Source organism: Nerophis lumbriciformis, linkage group LG10 (assembly GCF_033978685.3).
Source record: "Nerophis lumbriciformis linkage group LG10, RoL_Nlum_v2.1, whole genome shotgun sequence".
Classification (NCBI taxonomy): Eukaryota; Metazoa; Chordata; class Actinopteri; order Syngnathiformes; family Syngnathidae; genus Nerophis; species Nerophis lumbriciformis.
This window is the reverse complement of record NC_084557.2, coordinates 18152095-18174526: the sequence shown is the minus strand read 5'-3', so window position 1 is coordinate 18174526 and position 22432 is coordinate 18152095. Positions and strand designations below refer to the sequence as shown.

General features: G+C 38.0%; 1 protein-coding gene across 2 annotated transcripts in view; it reads left to right on the top strand.

Moving 5' to 3' along the window:
• mical3a (microtubule associated monooxygenase, calponin and LIM domain containing 3a) overlaps nt 1-22432 on the top strand; it is a 161587-nt gene that overhangs the window by 132497 nt on the left and 6658 nt on the right. The window contains exons 44-49 of one of the 2 annotated variants that reach the window (XM_061970129.2): nt 3009-3102; nt 3876-3926; nt 6235-6285; nt 15486-15584; nt 19061-19160; nt 21328-21401. In XM_061970129.2, the coding sequence (XP_061826113.1) occupies nt 3009-3102; nt 3876-3926; nt 6235-6285; nt 15486-15584; nt 19061-19160; nt 21328-21401 (469 nt within the window). The remainder of the gene's footprint in view (nt 1-3008; nt 3103-3875; nt 3927-6234; nt 6286-15485; nt 15585-19060; nt 19161-21327; nt 21402-22432) is intronic. The other variant, XM_061970130.2, reaches the window with a different exon arrangement.

Genomic DNA, 22432 nt, shown 5'->3' with positions numbered 1-22432 from the left:
ATTTGAATTTGAGGCGCTTAAAATGTCTAAAATTCTCTTAAAATCTCAGAAAAGGTCTTGAATACGATTTGGAAAAGTCTTAAAAATCTATTTACGTTACTTTTATTTAAAACATGCATAAACTTCAGTCTTGCTTTTAAATGTTTAGATTTTTAAGGACGCTATAACATAACTACAAAACGGAATTAAAGTAGGCTACCCGTGCTGCCCGGTCATAATTAACAGTAGTGTGCTGTGCGCGCACAAAACTAAAAGAAAGCAGACAGCAAAGCCAAGTTATTTGCATACAAGCTGGGTAAGTGCAAGTTTAACGATTTGTGGCTCCAGAACGGTTTATTTAATGCATGCTTGAAGCCGGTGGATTGAAACGCATGAAGTGTTAAGGACATGGATGTGGAGACATTGAGGATCATTTGTAAACATTGCGGTGAAAGTGAACTGAATGATATTGCAAAAGTCAAAAATCTGGGATAAGTCCGTGCCAAAAGATGCTGAAATACCACAAACACTTTCACAACCCACCCCCGCACCCCCAAGGAGTGTTATGTGGGTAAAGTGGCGCCAATTGCCAAAGGAAAATGAGATGTTTACTAGTGAAATCATACCATTATTACATACAGTAAGCACACGTTAATTTATCTTTGGTAGAAGTGCATTCACAGCTGTAAAACTATATAAAAAACAAACATAATTCTCTTATTTTATTTGTATTATTTATTCCAAAATTCCAGGTCAGCTTCTCATGCCTAACCTTTTCTCGAAGTTTATACAGCAACTGACATTAAAAGCTATAAAGGTTGTCTGTTTAGTGTTTACACTCCCTTTATGGTGGGGTGAGGAAAAGCAAGGGAGATTCGCAAATGTCATTTTGTACTGCTTAAAAAAATAGTCCTTGTTTATTAGCAATATGTTTTCAAAAAAGTCACAAAAAACAGATAAACCTGCTTACAAGCCATAATCGCCTTCTTTCTTTTTAGACGAATCGCTGTCTGTTTTGTGTGTGCTCAATTCTGACAGCTGCAAAAAAACTGCAAAAGTTAACCATTTAGCTTTAGCAGAGATGCTAACAGTCCCTTTCACAGACAAAACGTTATGGTTGTTGAAAACACTTGATATGAAGCACGGAAACTGTTCTATGGCAAATCTGAAAAATAGGTCCTATGATGTTTGCTAATACTTTTTTGAATTAGTTTGCAAGCGTCTTCTGGTGTATTTAGCTAGTTTAACCATTTAGTCAATGTGAAAGAGCAGTGATTTCATTTTGGCCCTCCAATTTTCCTTTGTCGTTGTACTTTTTTGTCCGTATTGATATGAAATGGTCTTCAATTATTTTCATTAATGTCTTAAAAAGTCTTAAAAGTCTTAAATGTGACTTGTTGTAACCTGCACAGACCCTGTAAGTAATAGTTGTGGATGTATCATAGAACCCCTGAACTATTTCACAACCAAATTCAGTGGTACCTCTGCTTACAAGTTTAATTGGTTCTGTGACGGAGCTCGTAAACTAAATACTTGTACCTCAAATCAATCATTCACATTAAAAAAAAAAAAAAAAACACCACAATTTTAATTGTAATTAATTTTGTTGTTACTTAATGTAACAATAATGTAGAGTATTTACCTTGAACAATGGACTTTTACACTATCTCCTTGGAGCTGTTTCTCCGTCAAACACATCATCAACTGCTTCTTCATATTTTCATGGATAAATGTCTTCTGTTTAGATGTTATGGGTTTTAATTGTCTTGGTGGATGTTATTACAGCCTTTTATCGACTCATTCTGCTTCATTTTGGCACAGACCCTCGCCATATTTTTTTCTTCTTTGATTCAATTAATATCATATGCATATTCTTCTCAACAGTGTCATTCACATTAATTGTTTATCGTTCCCATGGTTGGAAAAACAAAGTTATGTGTTACTACCTGTTAGCTAATGCTAGCAAGCAGACACTAAATGTTTTGGGCAGATCTTACTGGGGTTACTGGGACATTTGCTACACCAATTAGCATTGGGCAGGCTCATGACTCAAATTTGTGCTCCCCACCGAAAGCATGGACTGAATGTTTCTCAGAATGCCATCATTGCCCTCGTATCAGTGATGTAAGATATCGGTCACCTTTGTGGAGACATTGGTATGATTGTCTTGTTTAAACACTGTTTATTGATGAGTGATATGTTTTTATGTATTGAGTGGTGTATGTTTTTTGCATGGACCTTGAGTCTGATGATAATAATAATATGCTGAAAAACATAATTAGCTGAGATACAGCTCATATCTTAAAAAAAGAGATGTGCCACTCATAAGCTATATGTACCACTCTATACACAGAAATTAAACAATACAGTGCGACTTTCACTAGCATGTCTTTAAAGAACGGATACTCAGATATTCAAGTTTGGCGCCCCGGTAGCCTGGCTAACTTCCGTGAAGTTGTAGCATTTCTGTCAAGCATGCTACATAAGTGAACTAAGCGCTTCCTTAGGGCCCCGCAGCCACTAGGGGGCCCCCAAGAGTACATGCACGATTACATTCACATTGTTTTAATACTACTTTAGGGATGTCTTCAGTGCAGCTCGCGAGACATCTCAAATTGAACAATATGTGTTTTTGCCTAAATTTATATAATTCGTTGTTACGTCACAATCAATGCTGAGAGAATGCAAAGCAGTAATCAGAGCAAAGGGGGGCTATTTTGAAGAAACTAGAATATAAAACATGTTTTCAGTTATTTCACCTTTTTGTGTTAAGTACGTAACTCCACATGTGTTCATTCATAATGTTGATGTTGATGTTGAGCAGTTGCACAACTTGTTTTTATGATACATAACAATGAATCACAAGCCTATTATTAAGTTCCCTGCTGGTGTACATGGTGGCCAGCTATCATAATGAATTTCTGATTTTGGCTACATTGCATCAGTGGTATCTAAGCAAAGTCCTTTACAGCTATGATAGAGATGTCTTTCTTTCCACACATTTCTGTATTTTTTTTTTTTACATTTAGATTATCCAGAGGCAGTTGGAGCAGGTGGAGGAGAAGCAGAGGCAGCTGGAGGAGAAAGGCGTTGCTGTGGAGAAGGCATTGCGAGGGGAAGCAGGTAAACACTCCAAATGTTTTTCAAAATGCGTAGTTTTCTTAAACATTTGAATTTTAAACAACATGCGGCATAATTCCTCATTTATTTTACTTCTTAAGTAATTAGGTGTATGTTCAAACTCAAAGAATGTTGTTTGTAGATTCAAACATTAGTTCCTGCTTATTTGTATTGCAGCTGTGCGGGCGCTCCTCTTTGTGAGAACATGTCTCGTCATAATTGGACACCTATTTGCATTCAGCCTCTTCTACATTAGTAATGATGAATACTGTGATGTGAGCTAGAACTAAAACACAAAAGACAAGCTGCTCCTGTGCAATCATTTCTACGGCATCATTTGAAAACCAACATTCATTACATTCTGTGCAGCACAGTAATTATATATATTTTTTCTTAAGAAATAATCATTCATTATTCTTCATCAGGGGCCATTAAAATATATAGCATGGAAAACATTATTTGCGTGTCAACACCACTGTTCATTATGCGGTGCATTTTATTAAACAATAAAATATAATACTTTAATAACAGGATTATATGTTATGAGAGTGGTACGATGGTCTTCTATTATAGGGATGGGATGTGTGTTTCATCCTAATTAAACACAATGAATAACCACTGCATCACAAGTTTTAACAAGCAAATATTCATCAATATGTATCCACTGAACAAAGGGTGTATTTGTCTTCAAGTAACCAAGAAGCGACTGTTTATTTCCTTCCTCGCCATCAGTTGTTTGTCTGCTTTAACATGTTTACTACTCTACTTTCTTGAAGGATTGTACAAAGGTACTTATACATTACCCAAACAGCACAAAAGAAGATCAGGTATTAGATTCACTGATGTTTCTCCTCCTTTGAATGACATGTGACACTTTTACGTACAGTAGGCTCCATCTGTGGTGACACACTGCAAAAGTTCTCCATCTCTGAATATCGTATTTTCGTCAGTAACATGTCAGCCATCGTCAGTCAGAGTTGCATGCACTCAGGAGAATGTGTGTCCCGACATAGATTTGTGGTGTGTGCTCGTTCTGGTTGCATGTCGTCTCCTTCACTGTCTCCAAGCGTTTCTGTGCTCAAGTTTCCGAACAGTCTGAATGTAGGAAATCAAATTCACATTGCTTTGGAGACTGGCAACCTATCACGTGTAACATATTCACAGCACATATTTGCTTTCGTTTAGCGCCTGCAACAAAAAGATCAGCAATCCAGAATTGTTGTTAAATATTTACACTGTACGGACAAAAGTGTTGGGACACCTTTGAACTTTAAAATAAATAAATCCTCTTAACTTTTTTGTAGCTGTAAAAGCGTACACTCTCCTGGGAAGACATTTTCGACGACATTTGCGAATGTGATTATTTTTGTCCGTTTGTGAGGTCAGTGGTCTCTAAGAGAGGGCCTGTCTCATAATCGCTGTTGTATTTTCTGGCCAAGTTTTTCCACACTGACATTATCCAAACATGCCTTTATGGACACTGTTTGTGCATACGGGGAATAGTCATGCTGAGAGAGAAAGGACCTTCCCACAATTTGGAAGCATGCTATTGTCCAAAATGTATTTATTAAAGGGAAGATGCACTTCTTGTAGGGGGATTTTGATTATCATCCACAATCCTTCTGTGAGACAATAACTCACGTCTTTCTCTTTAATGGTCGTTCTGAATCATAAAAAAAACCTGCTAGCAAGAGGTGGCGAGCAATGCAGGTAAGGAGAACTCAACTATTTTGTCTAGAAAGCAAAAACATCTAAAAACCTCCAACAAAGCTCAGTGTTAAGCAAATCCAACTCTTGTGAAACACTAAGCCACATGTAGCACTACAATGATAAGTGCTAAACAAGAAGTACAAAATCCGAACATAATAAAACTCACTTTCAATGTCCGCTCTCACTGGAGTTCCGACAGATGTGATGGTTGTATCTTTCAGCACAAGACTTGTGCTTCTTGTTTTAGATGATGATTACAGCATAATCCTCACTCCTCAGCTCAAAAATGTTTGTATGAAATAAGCATTTGCCGCATCTTCCTATTAATGCCTTCGGGTTTAAGTTGAATCTCAAAGTAGACCAACTTCTCAATTTATGGCCGCAACCTTCTACTATACAGGTGTGAAGCAGGATTTCAAATCAGGCATTCACTTTTTCTAATTCTAAAGGCGCTTAATCAGCAGCAACTCAGTAGCTATCTTGCATTTTGCTAGTGGCTGGAGGAGCAGTATGAGTGTTTTCATGTACCGTATTTTTCGGACTACAAGTCAGTTTTTTTCATAGTTTGGCCGGACTCCAGTGCGATTTTTATGTTTTTTTCCTTCTTTATTATGCATATTCGGAAGGTGCGGCTTATACTCCTGTGCGACTTATACTCCGAAAAATACGGTAACTAAAAGTAGTCATTGGTGTTAGCTCTTACAATAACAATGTTGCTATTGCTTGGTTAATAAGCAGGTCACAGCATGTACAGTAAATGCAGTGTTTTTTTGTTGTTTTTTTGAAGGTTTTTAGGCGGAATAGATGACTCCCCCATTCCTTGCATTGTTCGCCACCTCTTGCTAGTAGTTTTTGCACAAAAAAGGAAAATACATTTATTCTTGTCTCACTTAAGGATTGTGAATAATGGGCAAATTTCCAAAAATAATGTGCCCTTACCCTGTAAGAATAATCACCTCGTTTATTTTATTTTATTTTAATTGGGTAATGTGTCCCAATACTTCTGTACTTTGTATCTATCGTGTTGTACTCAAATATTTAACACCCAGATGCTCTTTCGGTTAGAAATAATCAAGAATTCACTCATGAAATGATATAATGAAACATATATCCCTGCCCTGAGTTCAATCACATTTAAAACACAAAAGATAAAAGTCCAAATGAAGCAGACTGAGCCAGTTTGCAGCAATACAGCAAATCTATGATGCAGTTTGATTATTTTGGAGAATGGTCATGTGCTCATGCACACAAGCCTGTGCATCAGGCAGCGTGGTGAGTACAGAAGGACTCTGTTTGTTCTTGCAGTGTGTACTTAATGTGTGTGTAAGTGTGTATGCATGGCTCGTTTTAGGAGGATTGTTTGTGTGCCCAGTGCGAGGCAGTGTGATAATAACTCATATGTCTAATGTATCCCTGTCGTTGTAGACTATTGGGGAGATTCTAATTACAGTGAAATCCTGGACTTGCATCTGGGCGGTATGTATTGACAAGCTGTCGCTTTTAACTAACCTAATGGCTAACTGAGTCACTCCCCATCGCACCCTACCTATTTTTATTTTTTTATTTGGAGCTTTTGTACCCATCATATCTACTTCGACTGGCTGGCTGGCTGGCTGATTGGTTTTTGCATTATTATAAAACCTCCATCCGCTATCTTCTAATCCTATCCACATAAAAAGTACATTGGACACAATATCGTTGGCTCTGATTTCTAGAAGCCTATAAATGATGGATGATTGCATGCATAGACTAGACTTGGAATGCAATCATTTTAGGGCAGAAACATTAGCTGGAAAATGACTATAATATTATGACATTAGTATTAGTAGTAGTATTGAGCACAAATGAAGGGTGTCCCGATACAACATTTTCACTTCCGATACAATACACGCATTTCAGCCTTGGCCTATTGGCCGATACTGATATTGATCCAATACAATATCAGCATGAATGATACATACTTTTTTCATTTTGTAGTATGGCGTTTTAGAACAGGCGTGGTCAAGGGAAATCTCTCAAACAAAGATCAATGATAGGTATGGTAAACACTAACCTATTTATTATTAACTGTTTGGGATGGACTCATGCTGTCTTTCAGTTTGCCGATGTCTAGTGGTCACAATAATTTATTAAATTAAGCTCATGATGCCATAAATTGAATGATGCAGATATGTTTGTTACTGGATGATTTCTAATGTTTCTGCCTTGACTATAAATGGTATACAACTATAATTATTTGATGCTTGTTTGTATTGACAAATGTGTTTTACACTACAATATTGTTCAATTAGGGATTCTTGTTACCTACACTATATTGCCAAATGTATTTGGTCACCCATCCAAATGATCAGAATCAGGTGTCCTAATCACTTGGCCCGGCCACAGGTGTATGAAATCAAGCACTTAGGCATGGAGACTGTTTCTACAAACATTTGTGAAAGAATGGGCCGCCCTCAGGAGCTCAGTGATTTCCAGCGTGGAACTGTCATAGGATGCCACCTGTGCAACAAATCCAGTCGTGAAATTTCCTCGCTCCTAAATATTCCAAAGTCAACTGTCTGCTTTATTATAAGAAAATGGAAGAGTTTGGGAACAACAGCAACTCAGCCACAAAGTGGTAGGCCACGTAAACAGACAGAGAGGGGTCAGCGGATGCTGAAGGGCATACTGCAAATACATTCTGCACAGTCAGTTGCTACAGAGCTCCAAACTTCATGTGACCTTCCAATTATCCCACGTACAGTACGCAGAGAGCTTCATGGAATGGGTTTCCATGGCCGAGCAGCTGCATCTAAGGCATATATCACCAAGTCCAATGCAAAGCGTCGGATGCAGTGGTATAAAGCATGTTGCCACAGGACTCTAGAGCAGTAGGGACGCGTTCTCTAGAGTGATGAATCACGCTTTCCATTTGGCAATCTGATGGACGAGTCTGGGTTTGGAGGTTGCCAGGAGAACGGTACATTTCGGACTGCATTGTGCCGAGTGTGAAATTTGGTGGAGGAGGAATTATGGTGTGGGGTTGTTTTTCAGGCGTTGGGCTTTGTTCCTTAGTTCCGGTGAAAGGAACTTTGAATGCTCCAGGATACCAAAACATTTTGGACAATTCCATGCTCCCAACCTTGTGGTAACAGTTTGGAGCGGGCCCCTTTCTCTTCCAACATGACTGTGCACCAGTGCACAAAGCAAGATCCATAAAAACATGGATGACAGAGTCTGGTGTGGATGAACTTGACTGGCCTGCACAGAGTCCTGACCTGAACCCGATATAACACCTTTGGGATGAATTAGAATGGAGAGTGAGAGCCAGGCCTTCTCGATCAACATCAGTGTGTGACCTCACCAATGCGCTTTTGGAAGAATGTTTGAACATTCCTATAAACACACTCTGCAACCTCGTAGACAGCCTTCCCAGAAGAATTGAAGCTGTAATAGCTGCAGAAGGTGGACCAACATTATATTGAACCCTATGGGTTAGGAATGGGATGATATGGAAGTTCATATGTGAGTCAAGGCAGGTGGCCAAATACTTTTGACAATATCGTGCATGTCTCGCTTGTGTCCTATTGTGTGTTTAACTGTTTTGTAGCTGCTAGCTCTTAGTAGCCTATTGCCTATCATATTTATCTTAGACCAACCTTGTGGACATTTAGATGTTAACTGGATTTCCAGCTTTGTACAAGTACCGGTAAACGTACTGCAGGGCTGCTTTTATCTGAGTTTATATCGGAGATTTAGGATGTACGCTATAATCCAATTCAATTTTATTTTTTTTGCTTGTATTGAACCAATATCCAATATCAATATCTGCTCGGGACACCAATAGTTAAAACATCAAAATAGATCACTATTATGACTGAGGGAATAGAAAATGTACACACAATTCTGGTATTATAGATACTTTTATTATAGACTGTATGACTGCTGTATTTTTAATCCCTAAAATGACAAAAATTAGCAACAAAATGACAGTACATTCTGCATACATCATCTCTTGAAGTTAAGTACATGAACCCTAAATAAGGCTGGGTATCATGATGCTTATGATTTACAGAGGCACGATTGTTTTTAGTGTCAAACATTGATGTTTTTGGAGAACATTAACAATATTATTGTGTGCAAAAATGGGAAACATTCATATAAATTGTTGCTTGTTTGGGTATTTTCATGAGTTTAGAGTATACAGAATATTCTTATCACCCATCAGCTGGCCTGTTCTTGTAGTTTAGTTAACATAGTTTAGATTACATGTTCCATTAACTGTGTGGCCCTGTGTGTAATAGCTCAGCTGTGTTAATATTTGAATAACCCCACAACTCTTAGCGGCTTTGTTCCTAGATTGTCTTTTTAACCGCCTAGCTTTATCCCTTCATCCCTCTTTGATTTTCTCTCATACATGCTCAGTTGTTGCTCCCCAGTGTCTATATGTTGTGTGGGCTAACGTGCTTTAAAGTAACCTTGAACTCAAGTGTGACTGGTCTGGAGTAACCATGTCAGACACCGTTTACTGTCGTATTTGAATACGAGGTTAATGCATGTCTCTTGATTTTTTTGTCCACCGTGAAACAGTGCCTTTATATTTTAAAAGCCGGCTTGTGTGTGTATGCATGTATTACATTTGTGAAAGGCCCTGTTGCTTCTCTTTTGTCTGTAGCTTGTATGGCTCATCGGACAGGAGACTGTGTGGAGTTTGGACTTACAAAATAAACTCGCTTAACCAGAGTGATTTTTCCAACATACTGACCCTTCATACAAGATGTGTAAAAAAATAAAAATATATATATATATTTAATAGAGAAAACTGAGCATAAATTTGCCTTTACAAAGATGATAATGTATAATTGCTAATAATGATACAGTACTGGTATGTAAAATTAATGACCTCAAAGGTAAAATGTGCCCAGCTTACTAACTAAAGAATATTGTCTGCAGTGTACAACAGGGATATTCAATTACAGTAAATTGTTTTGGGGGCCACATTTCCAGAAAGCGAAAGACTTTGAAGGGCCCGACTTCTCCCTTTGCTGTTCGTCCTTTTTTTATATTCTGGGGAACCAGTGTCCTCTACAGAAGATGTTTGATTTTGGTGTGTTATTTTTTCAGAGTAACAGGAGCACTCTGTTGTTTTAGTAGTTGTTGTTGTTGTTTTTTTAGGGACCTTCTGCAAAAAAGCTAGTCAAAGACAGCACTCATTTTTTTATAAATATCTACTGCAAAAATGTGAATGTCTCAAAAGTTTTTTCATTTTAAAGGAACTTGCGGGCCGCCGGTTGAATAGCCAAATGATAAAAAAGAGAGGACCTAAAATGGAACTTTGACGTATAACTAAAAAAGTCAAACAAACGACTACTGACTGCATCTGGAATAAACAAGCTACAGCTACACCTTAGTTACATAAATCACACTACGGAAAAAATAACTACCAAAAAGTAGAAGACCTAAAGTGGTGCCTAAGTTATAAAAATCACAAGTTTAGATCCCAGTTTTCTAGGTTTGCTAGCAAGGTTAAAATGTCAATGCAAGGATCTACCAATGTGTTTCCAGTGGTCCAATATCCTTGTTGTATCATGAGCACGTTAATGTTTTAGGAATTTGCTGCAAAATAGTTTAATCACGCGTTTGGAACTGAACTTGCCAGATGAATAGCCCTGGTCGGTCTACAGTGTATCTGACGACATTTTGGTTGTGGGTTTGTTTGTATTAATGATTCCTTTTTTTTTTCTTGGCCGTGGTTGGTACTCTCTGAATTCTTTTACCCTTGAATCCATTTTTTAAAGTGGGTCTCTTTTGTCTATTGGTGTAGTGGTATGGTACCGTATGTTGTAGCCATAATGTGTTGCAAGGGAAGTTAATTACCATATTCGCAAACTTGTTGTTTTGCATATATTGTGCTATATTATGTCATTTAGATGTTAACAAGGTGATGAACTGTAAAACTAGTGTATCTCATGCAGTCTGCCATGATTGGTAGTGTTGTTACGACGCGCCTGTGAAATTAATGTGCCGCCGTATGCTTAAAATGACCAAGTTATGTAAATATTACATTTTATTATGAATATTTCTGTCACTGCATTTCATATATACTTACAGTGTGTACATTAAACATTGATGGACATTTATGGATGTTTTATAGAGCGCTTTATAGGCGGAATAGAGGGAATCCCATTACCGCTATTGTTAGCTGACTCTTGTTAGGGTTTCTTTATGAGTTAGAATGCAAAAAAAAAAAAGAAAAATGTGTGGTTGTCTCAGGAAAGGCTTGTGACTGATAGACAAAATTCCCCCCAAAAAGTGCAGTTCCCTTTTAGGGACTGACAAGCAGTAGAGAGTCAAGGTTGAGGAAAATTGGTTGGGCAACATGGCCACCATCTTTGGCCGACGTCTTTGCAGGGGAACTATTGGCACATAGCAACTAATTGGACGTTAGTCATTGACAATTTGTCTAACAATAATAAATACTTGGGGAATATCTGTATACAGTACATTTATGGTAGCATGTATTCCAAAGCATTTTGAGGGGGAGCCGATAATATAATTTACATTATTGTGAAAAAAGTATTTCAGCATAGAGGTTTCTAATGTTTTCATGTCTGTAAATTAAACACAGCAAAAAAAAAAAAGAAAATTCTAATGGCAAGGCATCGTTCAAGCAAATCTATTAAGGTGGAAAAAAATAAATTATTGCATTTCACTTAACACAATCATCCCTGTACTTAATTATTTTCTCTGTTTTGTCTATCTACAAAAAAAACCCACACAAATCTTAATTTGTGCTTCAAAAGTTACCAAAGAAGACCCAAATCAAGCAGGAAGTTCCAAATTCATTCAAGTAGTCTTTGTAATTGAAGCCTGCTGCGAAGAAGTATTATTATTGTCTCTTGAATATCAGTAATAGCTTAAAGGGGAACTGCAATTTTGGGGAATTTTGCCTATTGTTCACTATAATTATGAAAGACATGATGGCGGATATATATTTTTTTTGTGCATTCTAAATAGTAGATAAATGCGATCAAAAGTCTGCTTACAATGGAGCCAAAGGGAGCCACTCTTTTCTGCCCGTAAAAAAAACATCCAAACACGTCATTACGGTTTTATATACATGATGTCAGTATATTTGTAATGTAGTAACGGGCACATTTATATTAAGATTTAATATTTACGTATTTTGACCATTTTAAGCATAAGAGACCTCTTAATAAAAATAAAAAAAAGACGCATCACAATGTTCCCTTTTTTTTTTTAAACTACATCAATGATTGGCTTCGTTCTAAGCGGACCTTTATTTACGAGTTAGAATGCATTAAAGAAAAATACATTTGTCGTTCATAATGATTGCGAACGACAGGCAAAATTCTCAAAAAAGTGCAGTTCCCCTTTAAAGGTGTAGCTGCACTTTTTTGTAATTATGTCTATCAGTCACAATCCTTATGGGAGACAAGAGCACATATGTTTTTCGTTTTTTATGCATTCTAATTCGTAAACCAACGCCAGCAAAAGTCAGCTAACAATGGAGGTAACGGGATTTGCTCTATACCGCCTATAAAGTAACCTGACTCTCGCCAGATCCTTGTAGTTCGCTGAGCTCCACACAAAGATCTGGGAGTTCTCAATAGGAGATGTATTTCAGAAGGCAGGGCCTTGTAAAAAAAATCATTGTATTTGATTGGATAAACCACTTGTCCGTTATCTTGAATGACGTCTCACATCGAAATCAACCCGTGACGCTGATGAAATCCAAAACAGAACAGCCGACATATTGGATAACAACAGAGCGAAAAGTTCTCTGTTCATCTTTTAAAGAATTAATATTCGATAGATTTGACAAAACAGTTGCAATAACAGCGAGGGCTGGGTGCCGCCGGTGTTGTTTGAATCAAACAGTCACATCTATCGCCCGGCGATCCTGATTGGTTCATTATTTTCTGCTATCTGGAAGGAGTTTGCAATGCCTTCGAGCCCAGATCCATGTGTTGAGCTCAGCGAAGTACAATGATCTGGCGAGAGTCAGGTTACCTATAAAGCACTGTAAAAAAAATTCAGACACATCACAACATCCGTTATTTCCTAATCTAAGGCAGACTTGATGAGAAACGACGACTATTTCGGGACAAAAGATGATCCAGAAAGTTATATATATTTTAGCCTGGATAAGCTACAAATTTGAGAAGCTGAGTGATAAGCAGATCGAGCAAATAGCACTATTGCTGAATGCTAAACAAGGAATAAAAACTATGAACATAAAATTATCATATAATGTACAATGTCTGCCCGTTTCGATTAATAATTATTCATGATCCTCAGGCATGTAAAAAAAAACGAGCATCTTTTGTTTTTTTTCTCTCGCAATCTCAGGGTCTAAGTTAAATGTCAAAGTTGACCAACTTCTCGGTTTATAGCCACAACCTTGTGCTATAGAAGTGAGAGGCATGATTTATAATCTATAATTAACTTTCACCAAGTCAATAGCTGCATTAGCTGGTTACATCTCTGTGATCATGGCGTCACTAAAAGTAGTTCCTTGGCTTTAGTAGTTATAATATCCATATCGCTAATACTTAGTTATTATTCAGGTCACAACATGTAAATGGAGTATCGGTGGCGTTTTTGCGTACTTGCCATATATTGCAAATGAGAATGCATAAAAAAAGAGACTATGATTCAGGAAAGTTCCAAAAAAGTGCAGTAAACAGAGGGAACAAAACCATTTTATTGACTCTAATAAGCTTTTTGTATGTGAGTGCAAACTTTTTTGTTCTGATATCCTCAAATGGATTGTGATGGTCCTAATGGAAGCATAGTGCATTATCCAGGGTATCCATCCGCAGGGTCTTAAAAAGTCTTGATTCCAACAATTCGAATTTGAGGCCTTAAAATGTCAAAATCTTCTCAAATCTCATAAAACGTCTAAAAGATGAATTAGAAAAGTCTAAAAAAATCTATTTACGTTACTTTCATTTAAAACAAGCATAAACTTCAGTCTTACTTTTTTTTTTTTTTTTTTTTTTGAGGGCGTGAAAACGCAACTACAAAGCGGAACTAAAGTAGGCTACCTTTGGTCCCCGATCAGAATTTAGCGGGCACCACCAGCTTGCGTGCTGTGCGTGCGCAGCGGTGTTTTGTCACAGCTTAGCAGCAGATAAAACTTACCGAAAGCCTACAGCAAAGCCAAATTAGGGGACGGCGTGGCGCAGTTGGTCGAGTTGGCCGTGCCAGCAACCTGAGGGGTCCTTGTTCGATCCCCAGCTTCTACCACCCTAGTCACATCCGTTGTGTCCTTGAGCAAGACACTTCACCCTTGCTCCTGATGGGTCATGGTTAGCGCCTTGCATGGTAGCTCCCGCCATCAGTGTGTGAATGTGTGTGTGTGCGTGTGTGAATGGGTGAATGTGGAAATCGTGTCAAAGCGCTTTGAGTACCTTGAAGGTAGAAAAGCGCTATACAAGTATAACCCATTTACCATTTACATTTACGTGCAAAAGATAGGTAAGTTCCAGTTCAACAATTTATGGCTTCAAAATGATCAATTTAATGTGTGTTTAAAGCCGGTGGATGGAAACGTATAAAGTGTTTAGAGAGGCGTTTAAAAACGGTGAAAGTGATTGAAATGATAATGTAAACGTCAAAACTCCAGGATAAGTTTGTGTCAAAAGTTTTTGTAACGCCACAAGCACTTGCACAACTATACAAGGATCAACTTAATCCCCCTCGCCCACCAAAAGGAGTGTTATGTGGGTAAAGTGGCGCCAATTGCCGAAGGAGAATATGAGATGTTTACTAGTGAAATCATACTATTACATACAGTAAACACACACATGTTTCTGTGGCAGTAGTGTATTTACAGTAGTAAAACTATAAAAAAGCTATTCTCTTATATTATTTATTCCAATAATTTCAGGTCATGTTCTCATGGCTAATCTTTTCTCCAGGTTTATACAGCAACTGATATTAAACACTTTAAAAGTTGTCTGTTTAGTGTTTACACTCAGTTTATGGTGATGTGAGCAAAGCAAGGAAGATCTAAGAGAATGTCATCTTCGGCTCCAGCCACCCCGGGAGGGACACGCGGTAGAAAATGGATGGATGGATGGATCTTGTTATGCTTAAATAAAAACTACTTCTTGTTTATCAGCAATATTTTTTCAAAAAACAGATACAAATGTATTAATACAAACCACATACAAAATGAGCTGACCAAATTTGAATGTTAATTAGTTTAACCATTTTGTTTTCCAATGTGAAAGATCAGTGAATTAATTCATATACTTACAATTCATTCTGGCCCTCTGATTTGCCTTTGTCTTAGTACTTTTTTGTCCATATGGATATGAAATGGTCTTAAATTATATTCATTATGGTCTTAAAAAAGTCTTAGTTGAAACCTGCAGAGACCCTTATCAACAAGGCTTTTTGCTGCTGCCTATACTGTTTTCTATTTTCCTTCTACTTTGTTCATTCCTCATACCACAGAGATGATCTCTCCCACCTCCTCCTAGGTGATTTGTCTTCTTCCTGTCTCAATGTTGCTACCCTTCTTTTGATTTTCACCTCCGTGTTTTTTCTCTTTCTCATCACACTGTGTCCCCTCACCCTCCCACACCCTGTGTCTCCTCTATGGTTTCTCACTGCAACATCGTTTGTACCATCCCTTCTCTATTCTGCACCCGTGTCTGCGTCAGTCCCCCGCTCTCTTTCCCCCTGTCTTGTGGAAGTTGAGCCCTTTGTGGGGACGCAACGTCGGAGACCTCTCCCCTTCTGCCTCTGCTGTTCCCCTGAAGGTAATGTAACCTCGCCGCCTCTGCTTGACGGGTGTGGCAGGTTACTATGGCAACCACAGGGGTTCTCCAGAACCGGGCGACCCTCTTGAACCCTTTGTCATCATCTTGCCCTTTTACCCATTCTCTCTTTTTGTTTTATTTTGGCTCAGTAATTTCCCCAGAATATCACATTTAAAGGGGAAACTACTTTGTGCTGTGTGTTTTAAACCAACAGCATGTTTCTGGTTGGCAAAATATTTACATAATTAGTCAATCCCTGTGGATGTGTTTTTTTCTTCTTTTTTTGGGGGGGGGGTAAAAAGTAGTGTCATAAAATCTCCAAAAAGCAGGGTAATGAACACCTGTGCCATGGCTATAGCTTGCAGGCAAGGTTATTATTCTGGAGTGTGAACCATGCATGGTGTGAAGATGTGTTATAAATATTTTAACCCTGCATAAAGCAAGTTTTAAAGTTTAATGAATCATATGGTTTGTTCTGTTGTGTGGCCAACACCTGCCTGTGGTGATTTTGCTTGGGTTTCAAATTGTGTGAAGACACAATCTTTTGTTTTCCTGTGTTATCTGTTTGATTTCTGCTTTACAGCTGTTTTTTTGTTTTGTTTGTTATTCTGCCTCTCACTGGGAGCTGTCCTGCGCTGTCTTTGGAACCTTGGGCTGAGGGCTGGTGGTGGTGGGGATGGTCAATAAGGTTGATATACTTTGGAGATGGAGTGGAAAAAAAATCATAACTAGGTGGTCTCGAAAACTCAAGCCGTGATTCTCTGGCTACCCTTTCAACTACGCAAACATTTTCATTTTAATGGCGCCTGTGCTTCATCTTGGCCAAGAATGTTGTGCTACATTTAAATTTCCTTTGATTGTTTCAATCATCTGCTGCTGCCATTTAACAAAAGGGGTCCATATCTCCTGTCGCATGCAATGGGGAGAAAAGGCTGACTTCTCTTAGCATGGCAGACCTAATAGTGCAGTTTGAACCCAGCTACTGGTTTATATAGACATTACATTTTTATTTGATAATTCATTCAACCCTTGTATGAGTGCTGAGAGACGACCATTCGCACATTTCAACATTGAATTGTGATATGCATAATATAGCAGTGTCAGGGCTCAAATGTACTTATAACTATTGCTTTTCTCAGCCCGAGATAGTGGCAATCCTGCAGAAACTAAGGCTGGATTTGCACGACAGCACATGTGTGAAATGAATGGCCCGGGGGCCAGTTATTGCCTGCCACATCATTTTATGCAGCCTGTGAAAGCTTGGAAATAGTGAAGCATTTCATCATTATGTATTTGATTTTTCAATTTTGACATAAAGATTTGCATGCAATTGCATATCTTCTAAACGTTATAATTATCTGATCACGCAACAAGATATTTCAAAAATGTTTTCGTTATCAATAAATAAATACCTAAATTAGGGGTGTCCTGATACCTTTTCACTTCTGATACAATACCAACATTGTAACCTTAAGTTTTGGCCGATACCGATATTGATCTAATACGATATCAGCAGAAATCACATAGACTTTTAACAAGGAATGTTAGAAAAGGTTTGACCAAGTGAAATTATTCAAACAGTTATCGATGGTAATTATGGAAAACACTAACCTACATACATATAATCATCTGTAATGGATCAATGCTGTCTTTAAATTGAAATGGAGTAGTTATTTGTTTTCTGGTGACACCTAATGGCCACATAAAATGTATTAAATTAAGTTTATGACAGTACGTTGAATAATGCAGACACGTTTGTTACTGGATACTTTCGAATACACTTCTGCTTTAGACCTTATATGTAAGTAATATGCAACTGTAATTATTTTATACTTCATATTTACAGATGTAGTGTTTTAAACAGTAATATTGTTCAATAAAGGACACATTTTAGGTATGTCTAGTTTGTGTGCTATATAGTGTGCTTACTGTAGCTGTTGTGTACTGTAGCTGCTAACTCTGAGTAGCTTACCATCTTTACCTTTTGTAAATGACTTGACTAAAATACTACAAAAGACCAAACTTGTGTGCTTATTGGAGGACATTTAGCTGTGAACTGGCTGTCCAGCTTTGCACAAGTAAACACGCTGCAGGACTGCTTTATCAGAGATCATCTGATACTTGTTTTTTTTGCTGATATCGGATCGGGACAAGCCAAACCTAAATACCTGCTTGTCACATTGACTTATTATTTCAAACTAAGTCAGCCATCACTAAAAATATAAGGCAATTATACTTTCACATATACAGTTTATTCAGTTACAAGCAGCCGTCCAAGGGCAGTCGTAACTGCGAGGTGGCCCTGAATGAAAACAAGTTTGACACCCCCACACTACAGTGTTATTATTTTTATGTACTGTATGCATCAGGATATACGCTTGGATCCAACATATCTGCCAATGGTGACTGCAATGTAAACAAATCATTCTGTCTACTAATAAGGTACATCCAAACTGAGCTAGCCTCTTTTTAACTTCCAAGTTCTGTCTTCCAGATGTTTATTGGGTTTCTGCTCTGGCATGTACAATAGTTTTTTATTCCGTTTTGGCCGCGTGCACACCGTTGTTGTCTTAGGTGTTGCGTAAATTATACAGCACGGTATTGGATATGATTCATTGGACCATAAACAAATATCCATCGATAAATTTTCTACCGCTTGTTTCTCTTGAGGTTGCGGGGGGGCTGATAACATAAAACAAACAATTATACACACTGTAAATGGGAATTGAGCACTCATATCTGCAGTGTAAATCCAGCTCAAAGAACCAATCACATTGTTCTGATTGATCCCTAGGGTCAGATTTATGATGTATTACTGTAGGTAACCACTATATGTGGTTTTTAATACAGCATTCTCTCAGCATTCACCGTCATTTTGTGATGGAAAGGCAATTTATTGTTGATAAATGTTGTTTTCTCTTCAGCTGCTTTGCATTTATTGGATTTTAATTATTCTATTTTCGCTGATGGATCATTAGTTGGGCTGAGTAGGACCGGTTTTTTTTTTTAGTCTTTGGGTTTAGTCCAAAGTTTTGGCTGCTGATTTTCTTTCGGCTTGTTTTATTCCTCCCACATCCCCCACCACTTTGTATTCTGATGAACCGACAAGAGAATGAACGATAGAGTGGCTCCAAAAGAACATTTACGCATGTCACACAGACCAAACCAGGTTAATTAAATAGATTATTCCAACTATTGATTTTGTTTCTACTACGCGTTTGTTTGTGTGTCAGGGTTGGTTGTATGCACACCTCACTGAAGTTGAATCCTCCATGCCATCTTTCTGTGACCCTGAGAAGTATGGACCAACACACCGCATTGGTGTGGAGTCCATCCTTCTACCTCACCATCCCTCAGCAAGGACGTCCTTGCCTGGCTGTCATTGCATTACCAGACATTGGCCCTTGTGTGTTCGTGTGATGCCCTGGCTGTTGCCTCGACTCTCGTTTTGAAATTCTGATTGCTCTTTTCTACAGGCATGGGCAAGAAGGATGATCCCAAACTAATGCAGGAGTGGTTCAAGCTAGTTCAGGAGAAGAACGCCTTGGTCCGCTATGAATCAGAGCTCATGATATTGTAAGTCATGTACTTGTGCTTTAGCTTTAACTATGGCCTACTTTCTGGTTGGTGACGTTATGTGAAAAGACTCGATATGAAGCACACTGCAGCTTCTGGAAGAAAACTTTGGAACGTTGGTCATAAAGACAGTGGAATTCAATGGCAAATCAGAAAAATGGTCCTTGCAATGTTTGCCAATATTTATTTTCTAACAAATTTTAGTTTATATTACAATTTATATTAGCGTTATAGTGTTTTTACTTAGGTTAAGCATTTTGTTTTACTTAGTAATATATAAAGTCTTAAACCAACTTTTTGTACCTATTGTTATTTGTTTTTGTGTATTTGAGATCTACATTAGCCCCGAAAATATAAAATCAAACCATGGAAGCATTGCGGAGATTTTTATAGAATTATCTTGCCTTCATTTATACTTCCTTCAAAAAAAGCTTTTTGAAATTTGCACAACTTGTCCAACATGTGACGTCAGCAAATATCTCCATATATGGTAAAGTTTTACTCCAAGAGTTTTGCGCGAGTCCGTCCTTGTAGTCTGACATTGTAGTCAATTAGCTCCTTTTTCTCTGTCCTCTTGTTGTGAGGCAGACTGGCACGCTTTCTGTTGCCATTTCTAGTACAAAGTCTAACTTCTATTTGTCAGTAGACTTGATATGGAAGCGCTAAAAACTACATCATGGCTGACGGTGTACAGACACAGTCGAAGTGGAGGCACATAAAATAAGACCGCCCAGAAAACTGCAAATCCTGAAGAGACAGTCAGAAAGCGGCTTGTAGACGGTCTGTTAAACAAAATCTATGCAACATTTTGACTAAAGAACCACCATTACATGTTATGTAGACCACAAGGAAGTGTCTTTAATGTAGAAAAAAATATATAATATGACCCCTTTAGATGTGACTTGTTGAAGCCAGCATTGACCCTAAGCTCCTGCCACCACCCTGGTTCGATCAAGTAAATCACTGAGAGGGAATTAAATGTCCTTGCCTTGATGCTGTCATTAAAGGAAACATCAATCAAATATGATATGAATCAGATCTGATTATTCGCTGCAGCCAAGTTATTATTACTGGGGTGGCGTCTCTCAGAGGGTGGAGCGGCCGTGCCAGCAACTTTAGGGTTGCAGGTTTGATTCCAGCCTCTGCCATCGTAGTCACTATCGTTGTGGCCTTTGGCAAGACATTTAACCCACCATACTCCCAGTGCCACTAACACTAGTTTAAATATAGCTTGAAATACATGTAGATAATGGGTTTCACAATGTAAAAAGCTCTTTAGGTCTCTAGAGAAAAAGCGCTATATAAAATATAATTCACTTGACTTTACTACTACGGCTGCAACATCTTTTTTCATGAAAAAGTTAATCAACACAAATCTAATAAAATAACTTTAATTATACATAACATTACAGAATGTATGTTACCAGATAGAGCAGAGTCCTTAATGACTTAGCGTCATCAGGCACAAATGCTGCAAAATGATCTCTTCTAGGTTATATTATGCAATACACGAGTACGTCTGTTTTTGCACGCCCCACTTTTTGTATGATTAGGTTTTCGATGTTAATTTTCGCAAAACTTTTGCCCCCCGTTTTCATAAACCGCCTTGTCAGCCAAACATTGCGCGTAACCAACTAGTTACTTTGCCGACGTATCATTCTGCGAAATCGGGTCCCATACAAAGTATCCCACGTGTTGTTGACTGAGCCATTGTGCTTTTCTTATGGATTATGACAGCAAAATAACCCACTATGAGGCCAAAGGAAATTGTGAGTCCCAGCACTTCGATACAGAAGGTGAAAAACACGATTGAATTCAAAAAACGTTAAGCAATGTACAAAGGTGGTGTCAGCTTGGCTCTCGATTTTGCTTAGCTTTTATTAAGACTCAATTTTCGTCTGACCTTTTAGAACCTTCTTGCATGGAACTTCCTCACTTCTCATTTTTAGGGTGTGTTAAAAATGTGTAAACATTGATGATATGTCAATGTGAGATTGATACATAAGATGCACCTCCTATGTGCCATGTAGATCAGAGTGTTGGCCATAACCCTTTTGGAATCATGCCGTTACTTAAGATATCAGCCTCCGTTAATGTTTGAAGTAACTTCAGAGCTACTGTATTTGTCATGGTTATTAAAGGTGTCTATCTACATTTTGTCTCCAAGCGCCAGAGAATTGGAGCTCGAGGACCGACAGAGTCGACTGCAGCAGGAACTCAGGGAGCGAATGGCTGTGGAAGGTGAGTTTGTTGAATTAATTAACCTAATACAAACAATGTGTTTATTCTATGCATATCAAAACCACCAACTGGTGTAACAAATTAAATGTATAGTCTTCCGTCTGCATCCACTTTTGCATTATCCGACAAGATTGTTGTAATATTTCCAATGACAAGGGGACACACTTCACACAGGTAAATTATATATATATCCCTGTTAGCCACCTAGCTAATTACAGACCTGTTTCTTTACTTCCACAATTTTCTAAAATTATTGAAAAACCATTTAATAACAGATTAGTCAAATTCATAAACAACAATAGAACACTCACAGAGAACCAATACAGATGCAGAGCTCACATTTCAACAGGCAGTGATCACCAATGCGATAGATTGTAAACATGGTGCATCTGCAGTGTTTGTAGATCTAACGAAAGCCTTTATCACAATTAATCTTAAAATCTTAATAAAACAAATTATGAAGGTATGGCATCAGAGGATTGGTCTTGAACTGGGTGTGAGAAACTCCTTAACCAAAAGAAAAGCAATATTTGAAGTTAAGCAAACACACATTTTCAACGTTAAATATATGCTGTGGCGTACCCCAGAGATCAATACTGGGACCAAAACTGTTCAATCTGTATGTTAGTATTTAAGTTAGTATTACTTGCAACAAATACTATTGCGTTTTGTTCTAGAAAAAACATACAGAAGCTCATAGGGTGAACGGGGGAATTACGTTGTTGCAGTGCAGGTTTGTACATATAGTAGCAGAAGTAAAACACGATGAAAAACAAAAAAAAATTATGAATACTACATATTACGTACTAATATAAGTAGATAAAAGATCAAATAAAATTAAAAACAATAACATCCATATTGCACACTAAGAAAAAAGATCACATGAATGCGTTGTAAAGTCTGATGGCTGTGGGTAGAAAGAACCTGCGGTTGCGCTCCTTCTGAAGGAGCTACTCATGGCCTCCACATTGCTGTGCATGGGGTGAAAGGGATTGGACATTATGGATGTCAACTTGGCCAGCATTCTTCTG